The sequence below is a fragment of the Osmia bicornis genome, chromosome 8 (assembly GCF_907164935.1).
Source record: "Osmia bicornis bicornis chromosome 8, iOsmBic2.1, whole genome shotgun sequence".
Taxonomy (NCBI): Eukaryota; Metazoa; Arthropoda; class Insecta; order Hymenoptera; family Megachilidae; genus Osmia; species Osmia bicornis.
The window spans coordinates 217,484-243,117 of record NC_060223.1 but is presented as its reverse complement, the minus strand read 5'-3'; the positions used below and the strand labels follow the sequence as shown (position 1 = coordinate 243,117).

At 43.7% G+C, this 25,634-nt stretch overlaps 1 protein-coding gene, 1 long non-coding RNA gene and 1 pseudogene across 2 annotated transcripts; 1 reads left to right on the top strand and 2 right to left on the bottom strand.

Moving 5' to 3' along the window:
* Window positions 1-238: 238 nt before the first annotated feature.
* Window positions 239-2,326, bottom strand: LOC123988065. Its single transcript, XM_046286842.1, has one exon. It carries the CDS (start codon window positions 2,324-2,326, stop codon window positions 239-241), a length of 2,088 nt encoding a protein of 695 aa, XP_046142798.1.
* Window positions 2,327-4,631: 2,305 nt separating this feature from the next.
* On the bottom strand, window positions 4,632-5,142 carry LOC123988052. The gene is made up of 3 exons (XR_006829623.1): window positions 5,051-5,142; window positions 4,795-4,963; window positions 4,632-4,712 (listed from the first exon to the last, which is right to left on the bottom strand). It is a non-coding gene; the product is annotated as an uncharacterized LOC123988052 (long non-coding RNA).
* A 9,504-nt stretch (window positions 5,143-14,646) lies between these two features.
* Window positions 14,647-22,867, top strand: LOC123988064 (annotated as a pseudogene).
* The last annotated feature ends 2,767 nt before the right edge of the window (window positions 22,868-25,634 follow it).

The window sequence follows — 25,634 nt, the reverse complement described above, 5'->3', positions numbered from 1 at the left end:
GTGTAGCCTGTAAAACCAATAACAATATTGAAAGAGATGCAGAGAGATGAATACATGTTGCATTTATTTATTTATTTAATGATTTCAAATCAATACTGTTCGTGTTTCAAAAGTTGGCAGTACGGCCGAAAATGCGTATGAGCCTAGATGGGGCACGACCGATCAAGACCGCATTCCTTCCCACTGCCAACACTCGAAACGCTCACAGTAGGAAAATACATATATATACATATCGATCTTACATGTTGTCGGAATGTAGCATCACAGCCACGGCGTATTCTCTTCTTTCTTGTTCGTCCTCTTCATTGTCGTCCATGTTGTCTCCAGGAAACGGCATTCGGAAACACTTTGAACAAACACCGTATGGACTAATATTAAATTCGGGGCTCAAATATCGACATTTATACAGACCTACCGCAGAGGATTTTATGCCGATATCAAAAATATCATCGACCTCTGTGAATTTCTGGACACCTAAGCGGAATGTATTACTGTGCTCGCCAATGGAGGACAGAATACATATGGCACAGTCGCGCAAGATGCAGCAATTATCGCGTACATCAAGACTGAACGACATGCCATTAAATTGTATCCTACGATACTGGAGGAAATCAGTACCGCAACCAAGAGGCACAGATACTTCAATATCAGAAGACGGAACGACCCTCACCCTATTTGCTCCATGAGCCTGAATCTCCGCCATTCTATTCACAAATTGTTGAAGAGGTAGGCCCGGCTTTCTACAATACTTTCTAAAAATTCGCATGTTGCTTTCAAACGGGAAAGCAGAAAAAGAATCTAAAGGACCAAGACGTCTTACATCATTGGTCAAATGCAGAAGACCATGTACATTATAGGAACAAAAATTTGGGCCATACAACTCTTCACTACGAAGAACAAATTTTTGCAGAGCAAGCTCTGCAAAATTCAAAAAGTGACTCGACGGAGATTGTGACGCTAAAATTTGAATACCGGTGTGAAGGAAAAGGAAATGAGTATATAAATTGTCATTGAGGAGCCCATATACCACAACCGACACTGTATATAAAAGAAATTGCCTAAACTCTGTTGCTTTATACTTGGCATAATACACCAGAGATCTTGGGCGTCTTCCAAACTCAGAGGGGCAAAATTCTCTGAGTTTGTCCAGTCTTGCAGACATACGAGCAAGATGGCTACCTGACAATTTGGACAAACGTGAAAATTTTCCACTTATCCATGCAGATAATATTTTTTTCGTGACGCCCAAGCATACCAAATGCATATATTCAAATGGAACCTGAGAAACCATTCCAATAGGTAGTAATGATAAGGGACTGCAACCTTCTTTATGATGGTCCTCATCTACACATTGAGAGTATTGGTTGTCAGTCCTAAGCAGATGCTTTATGCCATTGAAGAGATATCTACCTTCGCTGTGCGTACCAGACACTTTGCATTTGGAACAGGGCCGGCTGGATGTATGTCCACGGTGGTTAAGGATAAAAGCTCTTGCTGGTGCATCAGCAATAAAGCACCTTAATTTTATTGGTAGCTTAGTACCATTAAGATCTACACCACCGTTGGAAAGCATATGGGTAATGTTCATGATGAACATATTGAAAAGCCTATTAGGATCACTAGGCTTTTGCAATCCTCTATAAATGCCGACAACTATTGGCCTTGCATCAGGTATGTTCCTAATCATACACTGAATCGGCCATAGATGGATTGTTCCTGCTCTATCTAAAGCACATCCATCTGTGCTGAAATCTAATTCCAATTCCCTATCGGGTGAAAAAGAAGCATTCCTGATATATTTAACAATTTCAGCTTCGACATCAAAATGCACATACTCTCCCGGTTCTACAACATATGTTGCAACACAAGTTCGTGGAGTATCCAGGACAGTCCTAATATCCTCGGGTAGATGGCTAAAGCAGCTATGTGTTCGAAGAAGGGTAAGTAAATTGTTACCCTGAACATGATTAATATTGTTATCCACACAATATGAAGCCAAACTTTTCAGAAATGAAGTTTCAGGAACCGCTTCAGAACTACACAACACTGAAGAAGACAAAGAAGAAGAAGAGGAAGAAGAATTGTCATTCACATCTACACCATGGATGGCATCAATACCATCTGCGTAATCTGTTGAGGATGAAGGAACATCCGCCAGATTAACAGGGGCATTGATCTCTTCAATACAAGAAGAAGAAGGAGAAGCCAACGAAGGGACAACACTATTGGATCCTACCTCATTCCTTATGTTGCGTCTCTGTCTGGTCGATGATATTTTAAATATCGGTTTCCTCGACACAGATAACATAAAATTAAAGGAACTCATAATTAAAATTACTAATTAAATTAAGTGTATGTTAGGAATATAAATGTAAATATATGTATATGAAAAAAATCAATATAATTTAAAAATGGAAAAAAATGGTTAGTAGATAATAGAAAAATGGTAGTTAGTAGTTATAATAGTAAATAAAATATATGAATAATTTATATTAATTAATATGCGATTCGAATAAGACGCCTGTTGCACTGCACTCTCGTTCGTTCAGCGACACAAAGCGAATGATATAAAACGGTTGAACGCTGTCTCTGGTATAAGTTTTTGCGGGAAACGCGTTTATTGGATGCGAATTTCCGTCACGTTGATTTCTGCAACCAATGTAAATACCTCCCGCGAAAATTGATGGATCGTCTTTTGTTTTATAACGGAACGACCGCACAGATGATTGTTATCCGTTCTGAGGCTCGTCGGAGACGGTACAGACTGCGAAATTCGGATACATTTTACTGCGATTTTTTTTTTCAATTTCTTTATAGGGACTACAGGAGAGAAGTGCAATTGCCAAGGATGAATTCAAATGTAAGTATGACTTTTATTCATTGCAATTACATGTATCGCGGATTCGAATGTATACATATTTTAAATTTTCTTACAATATTCATTTATTACAGATGGAAATGGAACACCGTCCGAAGAGGATGGCCAACAAGCCGGCCCGGTATCAAACCACGTCCTCCGACGAAGAACCGCGAAAGCGTTTAAAGGTGGCCCCCGGAAGTATCGTCGAGGACATAACAGACCTGAGGGCTACCTTGGAGGGCGTGAACGATGAAGTTCTATCTAATTATAGACAACACGAACACACGAACACATACACATCACTAGACACATACTCGCCATACACAAGCACATACACACCAACAAACATAAACATATACAGGCCACCTCCAACAGTATATGCACCACCAACGCAAAGTTTTCATATTTCAGATGCAGCGGAGAGCAGGCCTGAACCAGGGATGCAGCAAGGTACGGAACCTACAAATTTACAAATAAGGTTGTAACCGATCGATTAGACCGTCGATACGTCACATAGTGTAGGGGCCCATAGAGCCGGCCCCACTATCATGTCATGGTACGAATCGCGCAAGCGTAAGATTCCCCTTCGCTGCCTAGAGCACCGAGCGAGGTGCCTGCCGATCCGCGAAACGAGCACTTGTCGTCGAGGCTCCAATGCGAACAGACGCATTTTCAGCTCTTATAAAATTATCCGACTACACGCACTCACCGCAAGCAGATCAACAGCTATGAAGTATTGTGCTCTAGTCTCGCTTCCGAGATTGCTTCCGCGCCCATGAGCAACCTGTGTCATTTTCTCTAATCAACCGAATTCCTACTAATTCGCAAGAGAAGGGAATTTGAACTAGCGAGCCATGAGACGTGTGAGGGAGTCGGTGCCCGCGTTAGTATACGAATTTTCCATATAGAAAGGGACGGCTCGACGGCAAGTATCCACGCGCCGAGCAAAGCGTTAGACAAAACATACTTCTGCGGGAAGCCGTTAAATTCCGTTTCGCGTGCGAATTATGTTTGTCCCTCGCCTCGAACGTCAAGGACGGTCGCGTCTTTAAACTATTTGTACACAGCGTGCCGCTAACCGACGATCATGACCGTTAGAAGAGCACTTCGATGTAATGGCGCACCGCGATCTTCGTCGTAACAAGGAAAATAAAATGATTGTGATATTTTCCTCTCTTCAATCTGAGTGTTTCGTCCTTATTTTCTCTCCCCGTCTCTATCCTACGAAATCGTGCTCCTAAGGAAGAGCACGGTTACAAGGTAAGTTGCATCTTCATTCTTTTTCTATACAATATTGGGAATAAGAATATATTCCTCAATTTGTTACATGTTTAAGGACATTTTCTTACAAATATTAATGTTTACAGGGATCTATATACAAAAATTGGCAACCTGGAGTCCATGGTAACGTAAATATTGATTGCATGTTATTAAAGTATATATAATTATCATTTATCTTTATAGGAAAACCCATTCATTATTGGAGAAGGTGGCGAAGCAGCAGCAGCAGCTGCTGCACCAGCATCATGCAATTCCGTCAAAGCCAGCGTTTCTACCAATTTCATCGCTGGCTGGAATGACGGAATTCCAAAATATTGATGAAGACAGCTACACGGAAGTTGTAAGTGAAACAGAAGTCTCATTTTATTTATCTTTATGTAACAAATGTTTGTGTCAGTTGGTACTTACTTTGTTTAGGTACACTATTTGGAGTACGTGGGCGGCTTCAACCTGAAGGAAGCAGTCACCCTCTCTTTTAAAGAAACAGTGAGTGACTGCTTGCTAACATCTTATTCCTGGTTGGGCCGCGAAGATAACAATCTCGCACTTTGCGAGACAAGAATTGTTCGTGCTATACACGGTAAGAATCACTGTTTATATAATTGTGATACTATTACTTCATATGGTATTCAGTATTCATATTATATGCTTACATTTGATTTTTAGATGCCGTGCTCCGGAATAGGCACTTCCTAAGGCCGTCCCGCAAGGATGTAGCGGAACACTTGAAAGCTGCGCTTCGCACTGCTAAGGAAGGAGTGCGAAGCAAAAGAAGAGGCCCCCGAAATCCTCAGCATGAAACAGTGGATAACTTTTGGACTGCTGAGGAAGAATCACGTTGAAACAGGAAGAGGTTAGTTTTGTATTATATTACATATATAATCATAACCTTGAAACACATGTACGTACGTATGTACTCGCAAGTACCTTCATGCCTTTTTTCATTCACTGCCATAAACTCACTTGTTGGATAAATAACTCTAATCCAAACACATCTTTTTGAATCTTTCTCTTCTCTTTCGCTTTCTCATAGCGAGCAATCCATCTATGGCCGATTCAGTGTATGATTAGGAACATACCTCATGCAAGGCCAATAGTTGTACGTTTTTATATGGGATGGCAGAGACCGTGTCAACTGTAAACTGCTCGAAACCGTGCTCCAAATCTTTTTTCTTTCTCTACGGCGCATGGCAGCTCTAACACTGCCCTCTAGCGAGAATGTACATATGTACATAAACATTTATACATATGCATAATATTTATAATTTGCAGCAGGCTGGGGTCAAGCCGTGAAGAGGAACTGAAGAAGAACTGAAGAGGATCTGAAGAGAAACTGAAGAGGACCTGAACATATAATTATTTTGTACACTTTTTTATTTTTATGAATTTATATATTATTTATATCAACATTTATATGTTGATTTGTTATGTATATTGTTGACATTGTAAATGTACATTTTTTGGTTGTGAATACTGATAAGGTTTTGGCAGTTTTCCTTATCCTATCAACAAATGTTGGTATTCTTATATTTATTCTGCCAAATAAAATATTTTATTTTTTGTTATATATTCTGTTTACAGTTCTTTTAGTATCCGTCCCTTTCCTATCCCCCCCGAAAAGGACAAGTGTGAATGTATTGTATATATCTTATACATTCATTGTTCGGCCCTCGACGTTTTATTTTGTGTCAAGACCGAAGGTAGTTTATAACTTCAAGTGGCTCGGTGCGTAGACCACCATGAACAGCCTATGCCTCGAAATACGAACCGAGGCAGGGTCTTTGTTTAGTTCTCGCTAGGATCAGTCTTAACGTAAGCACGGCCAAGTCGTAAATTATCCAACGGTTTGTCATCGCCATTCCCGATAAATTAAAGAGCAAGCGAGAACGGAAATTAGCTCTTCGTTGACCTTTTTTTAATGCGTAGATTCTCGGGCGATCGACACTTATTAGGCAGTCTAAAAAGAAGCTTGCGACAGTTCAGATCGCGATCGACGACATGGTTCGTCCACGAGTGCAAGTTTAAAGAATTCTAATAATAACGTATATTATGGTCGTGACGACGACCCGTAGAGTTGGTTAAGCATGTATCTCTCTAATTTACATTATCACCTGATATCATGTAAGCTGTCGAGCGTCGACCTGCCGGGTTGGGTACTGCATGTAACCACCCGGACCCGTATTCGCTTACATGGTCAGGTATTATAATCGAACGCAATGACATTTATTGCACGCATTTCCACCGGTCATTAGTATAATCAAACGTAATATTAAGAAAACAAGGGGTTTTTTATGCCGACGGGCTTTTTGCCCATAAGCATGTAGAGCCAATAAACGATTATTAATATTTAGGCTCAAAATCGTCTAAATTCATTTATTAAAATACCCTCCTCCTCACACATATTATTTCCTATTTTTGAAACACGGGATCTCTCCATGTTGGAGAGATTTCGACGATACATTCATTTTTCACAATCTGATCATGACAATTTTTCAGAAGATTATATATAAATGTACATATACTGTATACATGAAAAATGTATAATGGTATCTTTCATTTTTCTTATTGAATAAAGTTAACGCATTATCAATTAATTGCACTTTATTAATTATCAATAATTTTATTTTATAATTTATAATTTTCTTTTTATTTCGTTCGTAGTATTACAATTCATGTTATTGAAAGTTGCAGGATCTGCTGCCAATCTGCCGCAAATCTGCCATCACAGTCTGCGCGCAGACTCTGTTCTGTTTCTGCCTCCAATTTGGTAACAGGTTATGGTAGCAGAATCTGTTCGGTTTATTACGCCAATCTGCTTTTGCAGGGCTTGTTACATTTCTGCCGTCAATCTGCTGCAATAACTGTATTTAACAGATCCTGCATCAAATCTGTAGCCATTCTGCTTGCAAAACCTTGTAACAGGAATCTGACAGAATCTGCTATGCGCAGGTTTGGCTATCTGGGAGTGAGAAAGGTAATTAAGCTGAGAATACGATAATGAGTGAAATTAAACGAAACTAATAAATCAATGTCAGAATGACAGAATAGCCTACGTAAACTATTAAACTCGCGATAAAAGTGCAAAACCGATGCACATAGCAACCAAAATAAAATAAATAAAATAAATAAATACGGTGCCGCACCGTAAATGCCATGAAATAGTATGAAATATGAAATATGAATATGAATAGATGGTAAAATAAAATAAAATAAAATAAAATGAAATGAGATAAATTGAAATAAAATGAATGAAATAACATAAAATAAACAAACTAAACTACGATAGATGATAAAACATGAAATATGAAATAAAATATAAAGTGAATTACGAAATATGAAATATGAAATACGAATATGAAATAAATCAGACGACGAGATAGCAAATATAAATAAATTGAACAACTAAACAATTAAACAATTAAATCTCCCCACGAGACGTAAATTGCGCAGATTCATTAAACACATTACATAATTATACCGTTGCGAATAATAAATAATAAATAATAAATAAAATGTCAATAAGACAGAATAGAAAAAGAAATAGAAATACGATGATAAAAACCCAGATAGCCAAACCTGCGCATAGCAGATTCTGTCGGATTCTTGTTACTAGGTTTTGTAAGCAGAATGGCTACAGATTTGATGCAGGATCTGTTAAATACAGTTATTCCAGCAGATTGGCGGCAGAAATGTAACAAACCCTGCGTAAGAAACCGAACAGATTCTGCTACCATAACCTGTTGCCAAATTGGAGGCAGAAACAGAACAGAGTCTGCGCGCAGACTGTGATAACAGATTTGCGGCAGATTGGCAGCAGATCCTGCAACTTCAGCCATTTAAATTTTAAACGGAACAGTGACTATACATATAAGTGGTATTTAAAATCTTTTTCCGAACTACATGTGTTCAGGAATAAGAACTGTATAAATTTGATAGGAGCACAGGATATTTTTTTTCAATAACATGAATTGTAATACTACGAACGAAATAAAAAGAAAATTATAAATTATAAAATAAAATTATTGATAATTAATAAAGTGCAATTAATTGATAATGCGTTAACTTTATTCAATAAGAAAAATGAAAGATACCATTATACATTTTTCATGTATACAGTATATGTACATTTATATATAATCTTCTGAAAAATTGTCATGATCAGATTGTGAAAAATGAATGTATAACATATATACAATACATTCACAGTTGTCCTTTTCTGGGGGGATAGGAAAGGGACGGATACTAAAAGAACTGTAAACAAAATATATAACAAAAAATAAAATATTTTATTTGGCCGAATAAATACAAAAATACCAACATTTGTTGCTAGGAGAAGGAAAACTGCCAAAACCTTATCAGTATTCACAACCAAAAAATGTACATTTACAATGTCAACAATATACATAACAAATCAACATATAAATGTTGATATAAATAATATATAAATTCATAAAAATAAAAACATTTGTTACATAAAGATAAATAAAATGAGACTTCTGTTTCACTTACAACTTCCGTGTAGCTGTCTTCATCAATATTTTGAAATTCCGTCATTCCAGCCAGCGATGAAATTGGTAGTAACGCTGGCTTTAACGGAATTCCATGATGCTGGTGCAGCAGCTGCTGCTGCTGCTTCGCCACCTTCTCCAATAATGAATGGGGTTTCCTATAAAGATACATGATAATTATATATACTTTAATAACATGCAATCAATACTTACGTCACCATGGACTCCAGGTTGCCAATTTTTGTATATAGATCCCTGTAAACATTAATATTTGTAAGAAAATGTCCTTAAACATGTAACAAATTGAGGAATATATTCTTATTCCGAATATTGTATAGAAGAAGAATGAACATGCAACTTACCTTATTTGTAAATTTGTAGGTACCTTGCTGCATCCCTGGTTCAGGCCTGCTCTCCGCTGCATCTGGAATATGAAAACTTTGCGTTGGTGGTGCATATACTGTTGGAGGTGGCCTGTATGTGGTTGGAGGTGTGTGTGGCGAGTATATGTTTATGTTTGTTGGTGTGTATGTGCTTGTGTATGGCGAGTATGTGTCTAGTGATGTGTATGTGTTCGTGTGTTCGTGTTGTCTATAATTAGATAGAACTTCATCGTTCACGCCCTCCAAGGTAGCCCTCAGGTCTGTTATGTCGTCGACGATACTTCCGGGGGCCACCTTTAAACGCTTTCGCGGTTCTTTGTCGGAGGACGTGGTTTGATACCGGGCCGGCTTGTTGGCCATCCTCTTCGGACGGTGTTCCATTTCCATCTGTAATAAATGAATATTGTAAGAAAATTTAAAATATGTATACATTCATATCCGCGATACATGTAATTGCAATGAATAAAAGTCATACTTACATTTGAATTCATCCTTGGCAATTGCACTTCTCTTCTGTAGTCCCTATAAAGAAATTGAAAAAAAAAATCGCAGTAAAATGTATCCGAATTTCGCAGTCTGTACCGTCTCCGACGAGCCTCAGAACGGATAACAATCATCTGTGCGGTCGTTCCGTTATAAAACAAAAGACGATCCATCAATTTTCGCGGGAGGTATTTACATTGGTTGCAGAAATCAACGTGACGGAAAGTCGCATCCAATAAACGCGTTTCCCGCAAAAACTTATACCAGAGACAGCGTTCAATCGTTTTATATCATTCGCTTTGTGTCGCTGAACGAACGAGAGTGCAGTGCAACAGGCGTCTTATTCGAATCGCATATTAATTAATATAAATTATTCATATATTTTATTTACTATTATAACTACTAACTACCATTTTTCTATTATCTACTGTAACGTGGTGACACCTGTGCCCCCCCGTTACAATCGCTGCGCTTCTCCCCCCTCAAATCCCACTTAAAAATGACCCTTAACCCTTCTAACACCTCACCCCCTTTTCCCCGCCCGCCGGTGTCGGGCCGATGGAGGCGACGGAAAAGAGACAACAGGGATCACCCGCAAACAGGAGCTACGAGGCCGGCGACAGACCTTCCACCCTCCAGGGGAGGAAAAGCAACGCGGGACTTCGGAAAACCAGACGAAGCGGCCCAGCAGCTGATACAAATGTCCACCCGGAGCCATCTGTCGCCGAGCCCGAAGACTTCAGTCCGCCCGCCACCGCAGGAGATCAGCCGGCCGCATCGATCCCGAACACCGGCCGATCGACAATCGATAACCAACCTATTCCGTTGCCAGAAAAGGCCCCCTTCCTATTCCCCATCCCCACCCCAAAAACCATCCCGCGACGGTCTCGTCGTCGCGGCCGCGACGACGAGCCGTCATTGAGCCCTGGGCTATCTAAGCAAGCGATTAGTACAGATTTATAGAGATTTTGTACAGAGCGATTAGAGAAGCGGGGTGCGATTGTGTGTGGAGTTGACGTAAGTCCCTTCCGATACTAACTTGTAAAGAGTGAGTGCAAGGCAACGGCGACCTTCGATTGCGAACTTGCGTGTCCGCGTATCGCGCCGGTTATCCCACGTTATATTTTTCGAAACCTTTTCTGTCCAACCCCTAACATTCCCGTCTAAAAGCATCCTCACGCGTAACGTAGACCAACTTCCAGAAAACCTTCCTCACCCTGACATCTTCCCTAACCCTCGACAAATCCTCCTTGCGTACTCCCCCGCGAGATTGTAAGGACGAAAGTGCCCGTGTCCCACCCCTTGTAGCAACCCCCATTAAAGCCCTTTTCCAAATTTTGATTGCCACCGCGAGTGGCTGGCGCCCAACAATCCAAATTGTGAAAGAGTGAACCCCCGAAAGGGTCACAAATTTGGCGCCCAACGTGGGGCCTGGAAAATTTTGTTCAAAAAACTCTCGCGTGGAGGAAAATTTGTAAAGACCGTTAAAAATTCGAAAGATCTCGAAACCGTCGTGGAAGGTACCCGTTGCCGAGAGCCTCCTGTTGTTGTTTTTTTTTGTCGAGTGTCGCCGGTCGAACGCGGCGTGGGTTTGAAATCTGATCCATTAACGTCCTACGGACGATAAACAATGAGTCAGCGACGTACGCCGTTTTCGACCGAACCGTCCTCGTTATCGAAATTAGTGGAACGGTATTGTTATCTGTGTCGAAATCTATTTCTGTTGTGTATCCTCCCGAATTCAAAACTTCGTTCGCGATTTGCCGATATCGAGGGCCCGGCCGTGCTTTCGCCGACCCTGAGCACTCTATCGAGCCTGTTCGATTTCAGATTTTCTCTTTTTCTTTCGCCCCTTTTTTTCAGAACCGATTACCGAAGACCGAGCTTTGGGTTTTCCAGAAAAAAAAAAAATATTAATAAAACCGGGTATTGTTGTGTCGAATTGCTTTATATATTTTTTTCTTTTTGCGATTGTACCCCTCTTTTCTTTCAGAATCCTTTACCCTTTTTGTTTTTCCCCAGTTTTTCTGGTATCGTTGCCGCCGGGAACGCGAAAAAAAAAAATCGCGAAAATGGATTCGGAGGAGGCACGGGTAATAAGAGAGCGCGTTGGTAATATTGACGTAGTGGAGCTGATACAGCTCATGGATCACGCGCGGTTGAATATACGGGGAAAGTTACAGGATCTCCAGGACCGGTACGTTCGCGCGGAAATACGGCGAGTACTCGGCCCGAATGCCGCGCCATGGGATATTACGCTCGACACAGCCGGGGATCGCCTGCCATTTACTCTTTTTACGGCATGGGAGACCCCGGCTGTCGATGATTCCCCTCCGCATCCCACCGCCGATCCTACTTCCCGCCAACCGGAGGATCCTGAGCCTGAAACGGCCGATCCACCCACTTATGAAACCTCCTACCGATCCCTTCCCGAAATACGCCCCCAACCTTACATTCCCAACCCCGCTACCCTGACCTCAACCACCACGACTGTTACAGTAACTTCTGTTTCCCGTCCCACTCCTGTTAATCCTCCATCGATAGATCTAAATCAGTCCCAGCTTGCCGGGGAACGGCGCGAAAGGGTTACGTTCGCGCCCGACCCGAGTACCGGCGAGCACTCCACCCCCTTACCTACACTCCCCTTAAATCCATTCATCGATCCCATCACGATACCAGCACCTCAAAATCCACCCCCTAACCCTCCAACTCGTCCTCTAAATACCTCCAACCCGTACCGTACTAGCCTAGGGGCAGCTCCGCCTCCCCTAAGTAGTACCCACCTCCTACAAAGAATCTCTGAAACCCAGTATCCTTTCCTCCCGCCACAACCGATCCCTGCACCAACCCAAGCTCCAAACCCTATGGATTACACTTACCCCGTTCCATACCCCTCCCAACGCCCATACTGTCCTCCATTTTTCCCCTCTTTCCCTCAGCTACCCCCGCACTTCGCCGAACCCTCCCTTTCCCGAACCAACCCTTTTCATCCCCTAGGGAATTCTTCCCAACCTTCCTATATTCCTGCCGCAGGCGAGGCTCGCGCTGCGGAATTATTCCGTAAATGGAAGATTTCCTTTTCGGGAGCCCCCGGGGAAGACGGGGAGGAATTCCTCGAAACCTTGGCCGAGGTTGCCACCACCCAGAACCTTACTGAACCCGAACTGATCCGAGCTATCCCCTATGCCTTAACCGGAGAGGCGCGAGCCTGGGCCCATACTTGGGCCAGTTATGGCGAATTCCTGCACAACTTCCGTTTATGTTACACCCCGAGCAACTACCAAAACCGCCTAAGAATGGACCTAATGACCCGCACCCAAGGGGAGCGGGAACCCCTCTCCATCTACCTTTCCAAACTACAAGTGATATTCCGCCGTCTAGAACCTCCCCTATCCACTCCCTAACAGTTAGGAATAGTAATTCGAAATCTCCACCCTCGCTACAAATTAGTAGTCGACTTCCACCCTCCCAATTCCTTTAACGATTTACTCCGTCTGGGAAGGTGGGTGGAAGAGACCCAGCGGAGCAGCGAGGAGTATCGCGGGCCACCGACGGCGGGGAGCCTCACGATCCCGGGAACGGGGTACGTGCCCCCGCCGGGAGGGCCGCGATCGAAACTCGCGGCAGCCGCTGAGTACTCCCGACCTTCCTCAGCATCCCAATCCGTCCCGAAAACCCCACGAAATGCACCAGCCTCGAACCGCCCCCAAACCTCAACCTCCAACCGTCCCGTTACACCTCCTCCTCCCCTCACCATTACCGAGATCCCCAGTTTGATGTCCCTTCCCATGCTACCACCCCCTGCCAGATACCGTGCCCCAACCTCCCTGAACGCGTCAATCCCCAACCGCCCTACTTCCTACTCCCAAGCGACCTCCGGTTCCCGACAACTACCTCCTCGTCCCGCGGCTACCTCCACCCAATCCTCCCTTCCCGGCCAATGTTGGAACTGCGGTCAAGCGGGGCATTGGTTCGGCGCCTGCCAGCAGCCGAGGAGGAAGTTTTGCTTCCGGTGCGGCAAGTTCGACGTCATCGCACCGGAATGCCCGAATTGTTTGTCGGGAAACGCCTGCGGAGGTCGGCGGTAAGGGTCGACGCGACCTCCCCGAAAAACTCGATCCAACCCCCCAAATCCCGCGTCCAGAAACCCCCGAAAACTCCTTCAACCGCACCGCTTCCAACTCCAAGGAAATCCCCTTTAGTAGAGCCCCGTACAGAACCCTATCCCGGCGATAATCGCATTTTCCTCCCCTTGCAACACGGTAAATATATCTTCCAAGCCCTCCTTGATACCGGCGCAACCCATTCCTATGCAGGTCCCAAAATCGCTCAATTATTCAGACTCCATTTAACCCCTTCCCAAGCCTGCATGATCCTAGCCAACAACATCAAAGAGAGAATCCTCGGAAAGGTTACCGTCGCGATCCAGGTCGATGACGAAATCCACAACCTCCCCCTCCGCGCAAGCGAGTCATTGGGGTATGAGGTAGTCCTGGGGATGGATTTTATCGCCCGGTTTGGAATTACCATAGACGGAGATCTAAGGACGTGGCGAACTCCGAACGGACCTCTTCACCCCTTCTACCCTGAATCCTCACCCGATCCCTTTCCCATGAACCCCTCTTGCGCCGGACTTTCCGAAGCAACCCCCGAGGAAATCTCGGGAATTCAAACCCTTCTTGATCGCCTCATCCCACACCCATCCTCTACCTTAGGAACCACTCCTCTTGTTACACATTCTATTGATGTTCAAAACCACCCTCCTATTAAACAACGTCCCCGTCGCATGGCTCCGCGTGTGTTAGAAGCTGCACAAAAGGAAGTAGATTCCATGCTCCAGTCCGGTATAATCGAACCCTCCTCTAGTGCCTGGTGTAGTCGTCCCGTCCTAATCCCCAAACCCAACTGCTCCTACCGATTTTGTATAGACTACCGGGACGTTAATAAAGTCACAAAAAAACATGCCTATCCCCTCCCTAGCATGGATCGTATCCTCGATAGCCTCCGAACTGCCCGTTATATTTCCAAATTAGACCTTAGCCAAGCATATTTCCAAGTTCCCCTCGATCCCTCCAGTAAAGAAATCACCGCTTTTGCAGTTCCCGGTAGAGGCCTTTTCCAATTCACCCGCATGCCCTACGGCCTCACCAACGCCCCCGCAACCTTCCAACGCATCATGGACAAATTGATCACTCCTGACTGGGAGCCACACATCTTCGCGTATTTAGACGACGTGGTAATCGCGACCGACACGTACGAGGAGCACTTAGAATGGCTCGCGAAAGTTTTGACCAGACTACGAGAGGCGAATTTAGAAATAAACCGTGAAAAAAGCGAATTTTGTTGTTCCGAGGTCCGATATCTCGGCTTTTTAATAAATAAGGGCGGTATGATTGCCGATCCAGAAAAAATAGAACCCATACTTTCCTACCCTCCACCCACTACCCTAAAACAACTCCGACGCTTCCTTGGAATGGTGAAATGGTATTCCCGATTTTTAAAAGATGTTTCCAAAGACCAAACCCCCCTTACCCGTCTCCTACAAAAGGATGTTGCTTGGGAATGGGGTCCCGAGCAAGCATCCGCGTTTGAAACCTTGAAAACGGCCCTCACCAAAACTCCCGTCCTGGCTCGTCCCGATTTTACCCTTCCCTTTTCCCTCCAAACTGACGCTAGCGATACGGCTATCGGAGCAGTTCTTGTCCAAACCGTAGACGGTGAAGAACACCCGATAGCCTACGCTAGCCGTTCCCTCACTCGCGCGGAGAGAAACTACTCCGTGACGGAAAGGGAGTGTCTGGCCGTCGTGTGGGCAACCCAAAAATTTCGCCCCTATATTGAAGGGTCCGAAATTACTGTGGTGACGGACCACAATAGTCTCCGGTGGCTTCACCACCTTAAGGACCCTACTGGACGATTGGTCCGGTGGGCCTTGACCCTTCAAGGCCAGCCGATGAAAATCGTCCACCGAAGGGGAACCCACAACGTCGTGCCGGACGCTCTCTCCCGAATGTATGGCGACCCAATAGACGGCGTAGCAGCCGTCGGTAACGATCCTGAACCATGGTACTCCAATAAGCTTCGTGACGTAAGAGATTTTCCCTCCAAATATCCCGACTGGACCATTGAAGATAATAGATTGTATTACCACCGTCCTAATTTCCTTCTAGACCCCATCGTCCCCGAACTTGACGGGTGGAAATTAGTCCTCCCGCTTTCCTTACGCCCCACGATCCTCCCCAATCCGGCCACCTTGGCATTGATAAGACTTACTACCGTCTGACACAAGATTTCTATTGGCCTGGAATGTTTCAGGATGTAGTCCAATTTGTCAGACGGTGCCTTCAATGCCAACAAAGCAAAGTTTTGCAGCGGCCACCGGCGGGGTTGATGCGGGAGCGCCCGGTGGAGGCGCCCTGGACCGTCGTGGCTGCTGACATTATGGGTCCCTTCCCTCCCAGTAAATCCCAAAATAAATATCTCCTCGTTTTCCAAGACCTTTTCACAAAATATATTGAAGTAAAACCCCTCCATAAAGCTTCCGCCAAACCAATCCTTTCCGCTTTTGAGTCCCTTGTCCTCCACCGATGGGGATGTCCCAAATTCCTCCTTACGGATAACGGTACAGAATTTTGCAACAGAGACGTAACGAACAGACTGACCACGTACGGAATCAAACAGACGACAATTCCTCCCTACCATGCCCAAGCAAATCCTGTAGAAAGAGTTAATCGAACTCTCAAAACCATGATCACGACGTTTATTGGAGAAGACCATCGAAATTGGGACAAACACCTTCCCGAATTTTGTTTTGCCTATAATACCGCCGTACATTCCTCCTCCCTCGTTTCTCCCGCGTTCCTCAATTTTGGTCGAAACCCCCGTCCCATCCAAAACCTACGCCATGAAAGTAAACCCGATTCTTTAATAACTCCCCAAAATCCCCAAGAATGGTCCAACCGCATTTCCCGGTTAACCCTTTTATACGACATTGTCCACCGAAATCTAGAGAAAGCCTCCTACCGCCAAGCCTCCTATTATAATCGTGGGCGTCGTGACGAGCGCTACCAAATTGATGACCTCGTCATGAGACGCCAACGAATCCTTTCCTCCGCTGCTCACAATTTCGCGTCCAAACTCGCCCCTAAATTTTCAGGTCCCTACACCATTTCAAAAATCCTTTCTCCCGTTGTATACGAATTAAAAGATTCTGATGCAAATATCATTCCTAAAGTCCACATTAAAGACCTTAAACCCTTCAGACCCCCTCCAAATTTTGACGATTCAATTTCCGAAAACCCTTCCTTAAGTCAAGATATTACCAATATTTCTCAGCCAGGACCCTCTTCACAAACCCATGACATTTCCACCCAACAAATACCACAACAAACTCCCACGCAAACGTCCCCTTCCTCGCCTACCCCTACTCCAGCGCCTCGTCGAGGACGAGGGAGACCCCGAAAAATCCAAGCACCCCAAAACACTCCACCGATAATAAACACACCACCCACTCCAGTTCCACTCCCACGCCGAGGGCGAGGGAGACCGAGGAAAACTCCGATACCTCCACACAATACTCAAATCATAATTCCAACACCCATTCCTACTCCACCCCCTCGCCGTGGACGAGGGAGGCCCCGAAAAGTCCAAATACTCCCAAACCCTACGCAAATCATACCCTCCCAACAAGCTCCTACCCCACCCCCTCGTCGAGGACGAGGACGACCCCGAAAACACCCCCTAAACCCTACGATAAACGTAATAAAAACAGACCAACCCTCCATACCTCCCCTCATGTCCTTACCCATTCCACGACCTAGAATTTTCCTAGATATCGACAATAATGAAACAAAAATTTAGCGCTCAAATCTCGGAAAACGAAAATAAACAATAATAAAATTCCATTTGCGTAAGCCGTAAGCGACGATACCAGAAACCAAAATTAACACTAACCCACCACCACTAAAGCCACCCCCAGCAAAGTGCCCACCAAAGGAAAATCCTACTAACAAACTTACACCCCAACAGATGTTTGCATCAAGGAGAGGAGGTAGAGGCCGGGGGAGCAGGGCCCGAAGGAGGAGGCCGACGCCGCGGCGGCCGCGGCTATGGAGAGGCCGGCCGCTGCCGCAGACCGCCGAAATTGCGGTCCAGACGGACTCGGAGGAGTCCGAGTATCTGACCCCTCCCGTATCCCCTACCCCATCTCCTACACCATCCACCCCCGACTTCCCCTCATCACCTACACCCTCAACCCCACCCCAAACACCAACTTCCCTAACCCACAACCCAAGTCCTTCCCCCACCATCCAAATCCACCGGATAAGAGCGGCAGTCCGCTCGCTTAAAACCCCAACGTCCAGCACCCCAATCCCCACCACTTCCCCACGCCCAACCCCATCCGTCGACCCCCATCTGGCCTCATTACAGGCAGCGGCAGCACGCCTGAGGGCCCAGAAGGGCCGCGACCTTCCCCCAATCCCCACCACACCACCCCAAGCCCCATCCCTAAAATACCTCCACAGAACCCTATCCCGCTATCCCCCTCCGGAACCCCTATTCCCAGAATACTCCCCCGCCTCACGCCCCCAAACCCCCGAGATCCCACCCCTCATATCCCTCAAAATCCCCCCGCCACTTCTAATGTCCCTTAAAATCCAGAAACCCCACAACCTCCCCTAAATTCCCTTCGTCTTCCTTTCTTTTTCCCCTATTCCTCTCTTCCACTACTCTTTCTCTTCCTCTATTCTTTCTTTTTCCCCCATTCCTCTTTTCCCCTATTCCTATTTTCTTCTATTCTTTCTTTTTCCCCCATTCCTCTTTTCCCCTATGCCTCTTTTCTTCTATTCTTTCTCTTCCTCTATTCTTTCCCTTCCGCTATTCTTTCTCTTTCCCTATCCTTTCTCTTCCCTATTCTTTCTCCTTCCTTTCCGAGTAACTGTCCCCTTGCTTTCCAGTCCTTACCCCTACTTCCACCCTTCTCTACCCCAAATGAGCCCCTACAATATTTCCCCTCCCGTCCACCCAGTCCCACCTTACCCGACAAAGACCAATTTTTTTTTGCAACGACGAAATTCCCACCTTCCCTTAACCCACATAAAACTTTGACACAACGAACCACAAAACCCAAGGCAGGTAAAATTAAGTAATAATTTCTCCACCCAATATTTAGATTCTCCCCCTTTTTCCCTCATGATTTCGGCCACATACTAACCCGTTTACATTACAGGTCCACCCATTTAAAACTCATATAACATGAGACGTCAACAGGAGGGTCGCTCATGTCCGCGAGCCCCCTGAATGAGAGCGCAGCATGGAAGGATGAGTGTCCGCGACAACCCGCCGATTTTGCATCTCTGTTCTCAAAATTATTGTTCACCTAAGCCCTTATCCCTACCCGTTGTATCTCCCGTTTCCGGTCAAGGCGGGGGGGTGTTGTAACGTGGTGACACCTGTGCCCCCCCGTTACAATCGCTGCGCTTCTCCCCCCTCAAATCCCACTTAAAAATGACCCTTAACCCTTCTAACACCTCACCCCCTTTTCCCCGCCCGCCGGTGTCGGGCCGATGGAGGCGACGGAAAAGAGACAACAGGGATCACCCGCAAAAAGGAGCTACGAGGCCGACGACAGACCTTCCACCCTCCAGGAAAGGAAAAGCAACGCGGGACTTCGGAAAACCAGACGAAGCGGCCCAGCAGCTGATACAAATGTCCACCCGGAGCCATCTGTCGCCGAGCCCGAAGACTTCAGTCCGCCCGCCACCGCAGGAGATCAGCCGGCCCCATCGATCCCGAACACCGGCCGATCGACAATCGATAACCAACCTATTCCGTTGCCAGAAAAGGCCCCCTTCCTATTCCCCATCCCCACCCCAAAAACCATCCCGCGACGGTCCCGTCGTCGCGGCCGCGACGACGAGCCGTCATTGAGCCCTGGGCTATCTAAGCAAGCGATTAGTAGAGATTTATAGAGATTTTGTACAGAGCGATTAGAGAAGCGGGGTGCGATTGTGTGTGGAGTTGACGTAAGTCCCTTCCGATACTAACTTGTAAAGAGTGAGTGCAAGGCAACGGCGACCTTCGATTGCGAACTTGCGTGTCCGCGTATCGCGCCGGTTATCCCACGTTATATTTTTCGAAACCTTTTCTGTCCAACCCCTAACATTCCCGTCTAAAAGCATCCTCACGCGTAACGTAGACGAACTTCCAGAAAACCTTCCTCACCCTGACATCTTCCCTAACCCTCGACAAATCCTCCTTGCGTACTCCCCCGCGAGATTGTAAGGACGAAAGTGCCCGTGTCCCACCCCTTGTAGCAACCCCCATTAAAGCCCTTTTCCAAATTTTGATTGCCACCGCGAGTGGCTGGCGCCCAACAATCCAAATTGTGAAAGAGTGAACCCCCGAAAGGGTCACACTACTAACCATTTTTTTCCATTTTTAAATTATATTGATTTTTTTCATATATTAACCACTGTTGGCGAAATTCCCCAAATTGTCGCAGAACACGAAGTTGGCAACGAAAGTATTTCGTCGGTGCGTCGTTACCGATAGCGGCAGCACCTCTCGGGCCCACTTTGTCCACGCGGTCCCCTCTCCACGCGGAACCGGCACGATCCACGCCATGATCGATTCTTGTTCTTCTTGTACGATCGCTTGGTGTGAGAATACGTGCATCACAGACCACGCTATTTTGTACAAGTACGCCATTTTGACCACGCTTCGTGTAATTTCGCTGTCCACGCTATTCGCTCATGTATTCAGCACACGCATTGTTGTAAATAGTGTAAATAAACTCAATTATTAATCTAGTAAGGTGCGTGTTTCATTCTCCGCCCTCGCAGACCACGCTTTTCGGAAACAACCACAAATTATTTTTACTTACATTTATTTTTCATATACATATATTTACATTTATATTCCTAACATACATTTAATTTAATTAGTAATTTTAATTATGAGTTCCTTTAATTTTAAGTTATCTGTGTCGAGGAAGCCGATATTTAAAATATCATCGACCAGACAGAGACGCAACATAAGGAATGAGGTAGGATCCAATAGTGTTGTCCCTTCGTTGGCTTCTCCTTCTTCTTCTTGTATTGAAGAGATCAATGCCCCTGTTAATCTGGCGGATGTTCCTTCATCCTCAACAGATTACGGAGATGGTATTGATGCCATCCATGGTGTAGATGTGGATTACAATTCTTCTTCCTCTTCTTCTTCTTTGTCTTCTTCAGTGTTGTGTAGTTCTAAAGCGGTGCCTGAAACTTCATTTCAGGAAAGTTTGGCTTCATATTGTGTGGATAACAATATTAATCATGTTCAGGGTAATAATTTACTTACCCTTCTTCGAACACATAGCTGCTTTAGCCATCTACCCAAGGATATTAGGACTGTCCTGGGTACTCCACGAACTTGTGTTGCAACATATGTTGTAGAACCGGGAGAGTATGTGCATTTTGATGTCGAAGCTGAAATTGTAAAATCTATCAGGAATGCTTCTTTTTCATCAGATAGTGAATTAGAATTAGATTTCAGCACAGATGGATGTGCTTTAGATAGAGCGGGAACAATCCATCTGTGGCCGATTCAGTGTATGATTAGGAACATACCTGATGCAAGGCCAATAGTTGTCGGCATTTATAGAGGATTGCAAAAGCCTAGTGATCCTAATAGGCTTTTCAATATGTTCATCATGAACATTACCCATATGCTTTCCAACGGTGGTGTTGATCTTGATGGTACTAAGATACCAATAAAATTAAGGTGCTTTATTGCTGATGCACCAGCAAGAGCTTTCATCCTTAACCACCGTGGACATACATCCAGCCGGCCCTGTTCTAAATGCAAAGTGTCTGGTACGCACAGCGAAGGTAGATATGTCTCCAATGGCATAAAGCATCTGCTTAGAACTGACAACCAATACTCTCAATGTGTAGATGAGGACCATCATGAAGAAGGTTGCAGTCCCTTATCATTACTACCTCTTGGAATGGTTTCCCAGGTTCCATTTGAATATATGCATTTGGTATGCTCGGGCGTCAGGAAAAAAATATTATCTGCATGGATAAGTGGAAAATTTTCACGTTTGTCCAAATTGCCAGGTAGCCATCTTGCTTGTATGTCTGCAAGACTGGACAAACTCAGAGAATTTTGCCCCTCTGAGTTTGGAAGACGCCCAAGATCTCTGGTGTATAATACCAAGTATAAAGCAAGAGAGTTTAGGCAATTCCTTTTATACACAGGGCCGGTTGTGGCATATGGGCTCCTCAATGACAATTTATATACTCATTTCCTTTTCCTTCACACCGGTATTCGAATTTTAGCGTCACAATCTCCGTCGAGTCACTTTTTGAATTTTGCAGAGCTTGCTCTGAAAAAATTTGTCCATCGTTGTGAAGAGTTGTATGGCCCAAATTTTTGTTCCTATAATGTACATGGTCTTCTGCATTTGACCAATGATGTAAGACGTCTTGGTCCTTTAGATTCTTTTTCTGCTTTCCCGTTTGAAAGCAACATGCGAATTTTTAGAAAGTATTGTAGAAAGCCGGGCCTACCTCTGCAACAATTTGTGAACAGAATGGCGGAGATTCAGGCTCATGGAGCAAATAGGGTGAGGGTCGTTCCATCTTCTCATATTGAAGTATCTGTGCCTCTTGGTTGAGGTACTGATTTCCTCCAGTATCGTAGGATACACTTTAATGGCATGTCGTTCAGTCTTGATGTACGCGATAATTGCTGCATCTTGCGCGACGGTGCCATATGTATTCGGTCCTCCATTGCCGAGCACAGTAATACATTCCGCTTAGGTGTCAAGAAATTCACAGAGGTCGATGATATTTTTGATATCGGCATAAAATCCTCTGCGGTAGGTCTGTATAAATGTCGATATTTGAGCCCCGAATTTAATATTAGTCCACACGATATTTGTTCAAAGTGTTTCAGAATGCCGTTTGCTGGGGACAACATGGACGACAATGAAGAGGACGAACAAGAAAGAAGAGAATACGCCGTGGCTGTGATGCTACATTCCGACAACATGTAAGATCGATATGTATATATATGTATTTTCCTACTGTTAGCGTTTCGAGTGTTGGCAGTGGGAAGGAATGCGGGCTTGATCGGTCGTGCCCCATCTAGGCTTATACGCATTTTCGGCCGTACTGCCAACTTTTCAAACACGAACAGTATTTATATGAAATCATTAAATAAATAAATAAATGCAACATGTATTCATCTCTCTGCATCTCTTTCAATATTGCTATTGGTTTTACAGGCTACACTAAAGACGCGGGAAGGAAATGGCATTTAAATAAGAAATATATCCAGGATGAAGCGGCTTTAATTTTTAGGTATGACCCACTAAATGTTTTTGTTATTATAGTATTATTCTTACCAGTATCCTATATGACAGGTTTGAAAAGTAACTACTTTTTCTGACCAATTTTCAGAAGCTACAACCTACCCTACGAATCAGGGTAAAGCAATGCTGACACAGGCGGTTCTGGTGTATATATAAGTAAGTACGAGGAGTAGGGTTTTTAGTGGGTATACGTAGTCCCACACTACCGGGCTTGCGGTCCCTGCCCGGTGTGCATAAAGCATTTTCCCCCTCCTCGCAAAAAAAAAACCCCTAGGAACCAACCCTCGTCAAAATGTTTTATCCTAATCTAACCCTAACCTAACCTCAACCTAACCAACCCTCGTCAAAAAGTTTGAAAACACCTCATTTAAAATTGGACCAAACGACGAGATTTTTTGAGAACTTCTACACATGAATTTACTAACATATGTACTTTTGTTGTTTTAAAAAATTTCATTGTTCATAGTAACTTCTTCATTGCATTAATACTAATGAATTGTATACTTTCTTTTTTCAAGTACGGTAACCGAGAGGTTTCAAGAAGAAGCAACTGGATACGCGGTGCATACACGAGCACGCTCGCTTCAGCCCAAATGCAGTGGAGAAGAGGAATCACCACAACAAAGAAGAAATAAATAAAATACTAGCAGTCACAATTTTGGAATTCGATTACAAGTAATATAATTTCACATTTCTTCTCTTTGTTTGCAGTACTTACAATCCTGATTTCAAATTTTTGACTGACAGTATACTTCACAGAAATTGTTAATATAAAAATGAACATCGAAATTATAAATATCTATTTTAAATTAATAAATACATATATATATGTCGGTTATTATGAAAGTGGTGTAAATAGAAATGTAAAAAACATTGAACTTGTCAGTTCTTATGTATTATGCCGTTCAATAGAACTGATAAATTTTGACTTATACCACATTCATAATAACTAGCACATATGTATATTAATAATAAAATAAAAATATTGTAATATTCCTTTTTTTCCCTTAAAAAAAAAAGTAATAATAAGAATTTAAAGAGCTCATTTAAATGCCAGCATATGCACGTCCATTTAAAATTTAAATGGCTGAAGTTGCAGGATCTGCTGCCAATCTGCCGCAAATCTGACATTACAGTCTGCGCACAGACTCTGTTTTGTTTCTGTCGCCAATTTGGCAACAGGTTATGTTAGCAGGATCTGCTCGGTTCCTGACGCCAATCTGCTATATCATTCTGTACGCAGGTTCTGTTTGCAGAAACGCAGCCAAATGCGGAAACAGATGGCTATGGATTTGTAGACAGATTCTAGCAGAATCTGCTGCTAATCTGCTGCCAATCTGCATGCAAATTGCTATCTGGGAAGGAAATAATCAGTATAACACTAGTTGCATAAATTATCAAGGCACATCACACCGCCGTACCGTAGTAAATAAAATAAAATAAAATAGATGAAACAAATAACCCAGAATAACACAGAATATGACAAAGACAAAATAGTATGAATATAAATATATAAATGTAAACGGCGAAGTAAAGGTAGAAATAAATAAAAATATAAAACACTAAAAACACTAAAAACCATGAAAAATAAAGCGAAACATCAATAAATTATGTAAGCACGCCAAAATGAAAATAATGAAGATAATAAAATACAATGAATGAATAAAGAAAAGAAAACGAAACGAAATATACCGCGAACAAACACCGGAATCGAATAATCAAATAATAATCGAAAAACGACCGTGTTAAGTAAATAATAATTAAATAAACTTTAAATAGCACGGCGGAATAACGCGCCACTCAAACACACACAACCAGATAGTAATAATCAAAGGTAAATTAATGTATTAATAATAGGAATAGAAATAATGATAAATAATGATAAAATATCGAAAATTTAGAAAAATATCAAAAAATATCGATGCACTTTCACATAAATCACCTAATAAACCGTCGCAATAAACGTAGACCAAAATGAATAAAACACAATAAAAGAATAAACTAATACGTCACCGAACCGTTGACCTAATTTCACATCGTCTGTCCTCTTCTATCCAAGGCCCTGGCCGCGCGTGCAGCCGTCTGTCCTTCTTCAACTACGGCGGCCATCTTGAAAACCTGTCAGTTCTTGCACGCATTTACTTAACCAAATTAATCACAAAATCACTCAAAAAACGCGGAATTACACTACGAAACATTCATAATTAATGAGAATTATCCTTAAATAATGGCAAATGTTTATAATTAGCACCACGAACACCGGAAACACGGCATCGAAATACCGCGTAACACGCACACCACGTTTTTAACGATTATTAATAAATTAATACAATATTTAATTGAAAAACGACACATTAGTACCTCCGAACAAACGATAAAAATGATTTTAACAAAAAACGCGAATATCTAAGCAACTATCCACCGCGTTGCAAATCTAACCACAGAGCGACCACGAAACACGTCCGCTCTCCTCGACGCGTCGAGCGGGAATCACCAACCTAACCTAATCTAACCTAACCTAACCTAACCTTTTTTTTATATTTTGACAGCAAGAAAATACATTTACGTAAGCGAGGAACCCGTCGGGTTAGGAGGGGTCTCGGGCAGTGTGGGACTCAAAGGTACATACCAAAACAAGTTTCCCTGAGTTAGACCGTTACAGTACCCCAATACCCTCTAAAAACTTGCTCCGTATCGGTCACAGATACCTCCGGCAATGCCAGAGGGCTTTAATGGAGAGCATTCTGTGTAGCCAC

Coding starts and splice junctions, on each gene's coding strand:
- LOC123988065 (XM_046286842.1), bottom strand. CDS start 2,326: ATGAGTTCCTTTAATTTTATGTTATCTGTGTCGAGGAAACCGATATTT.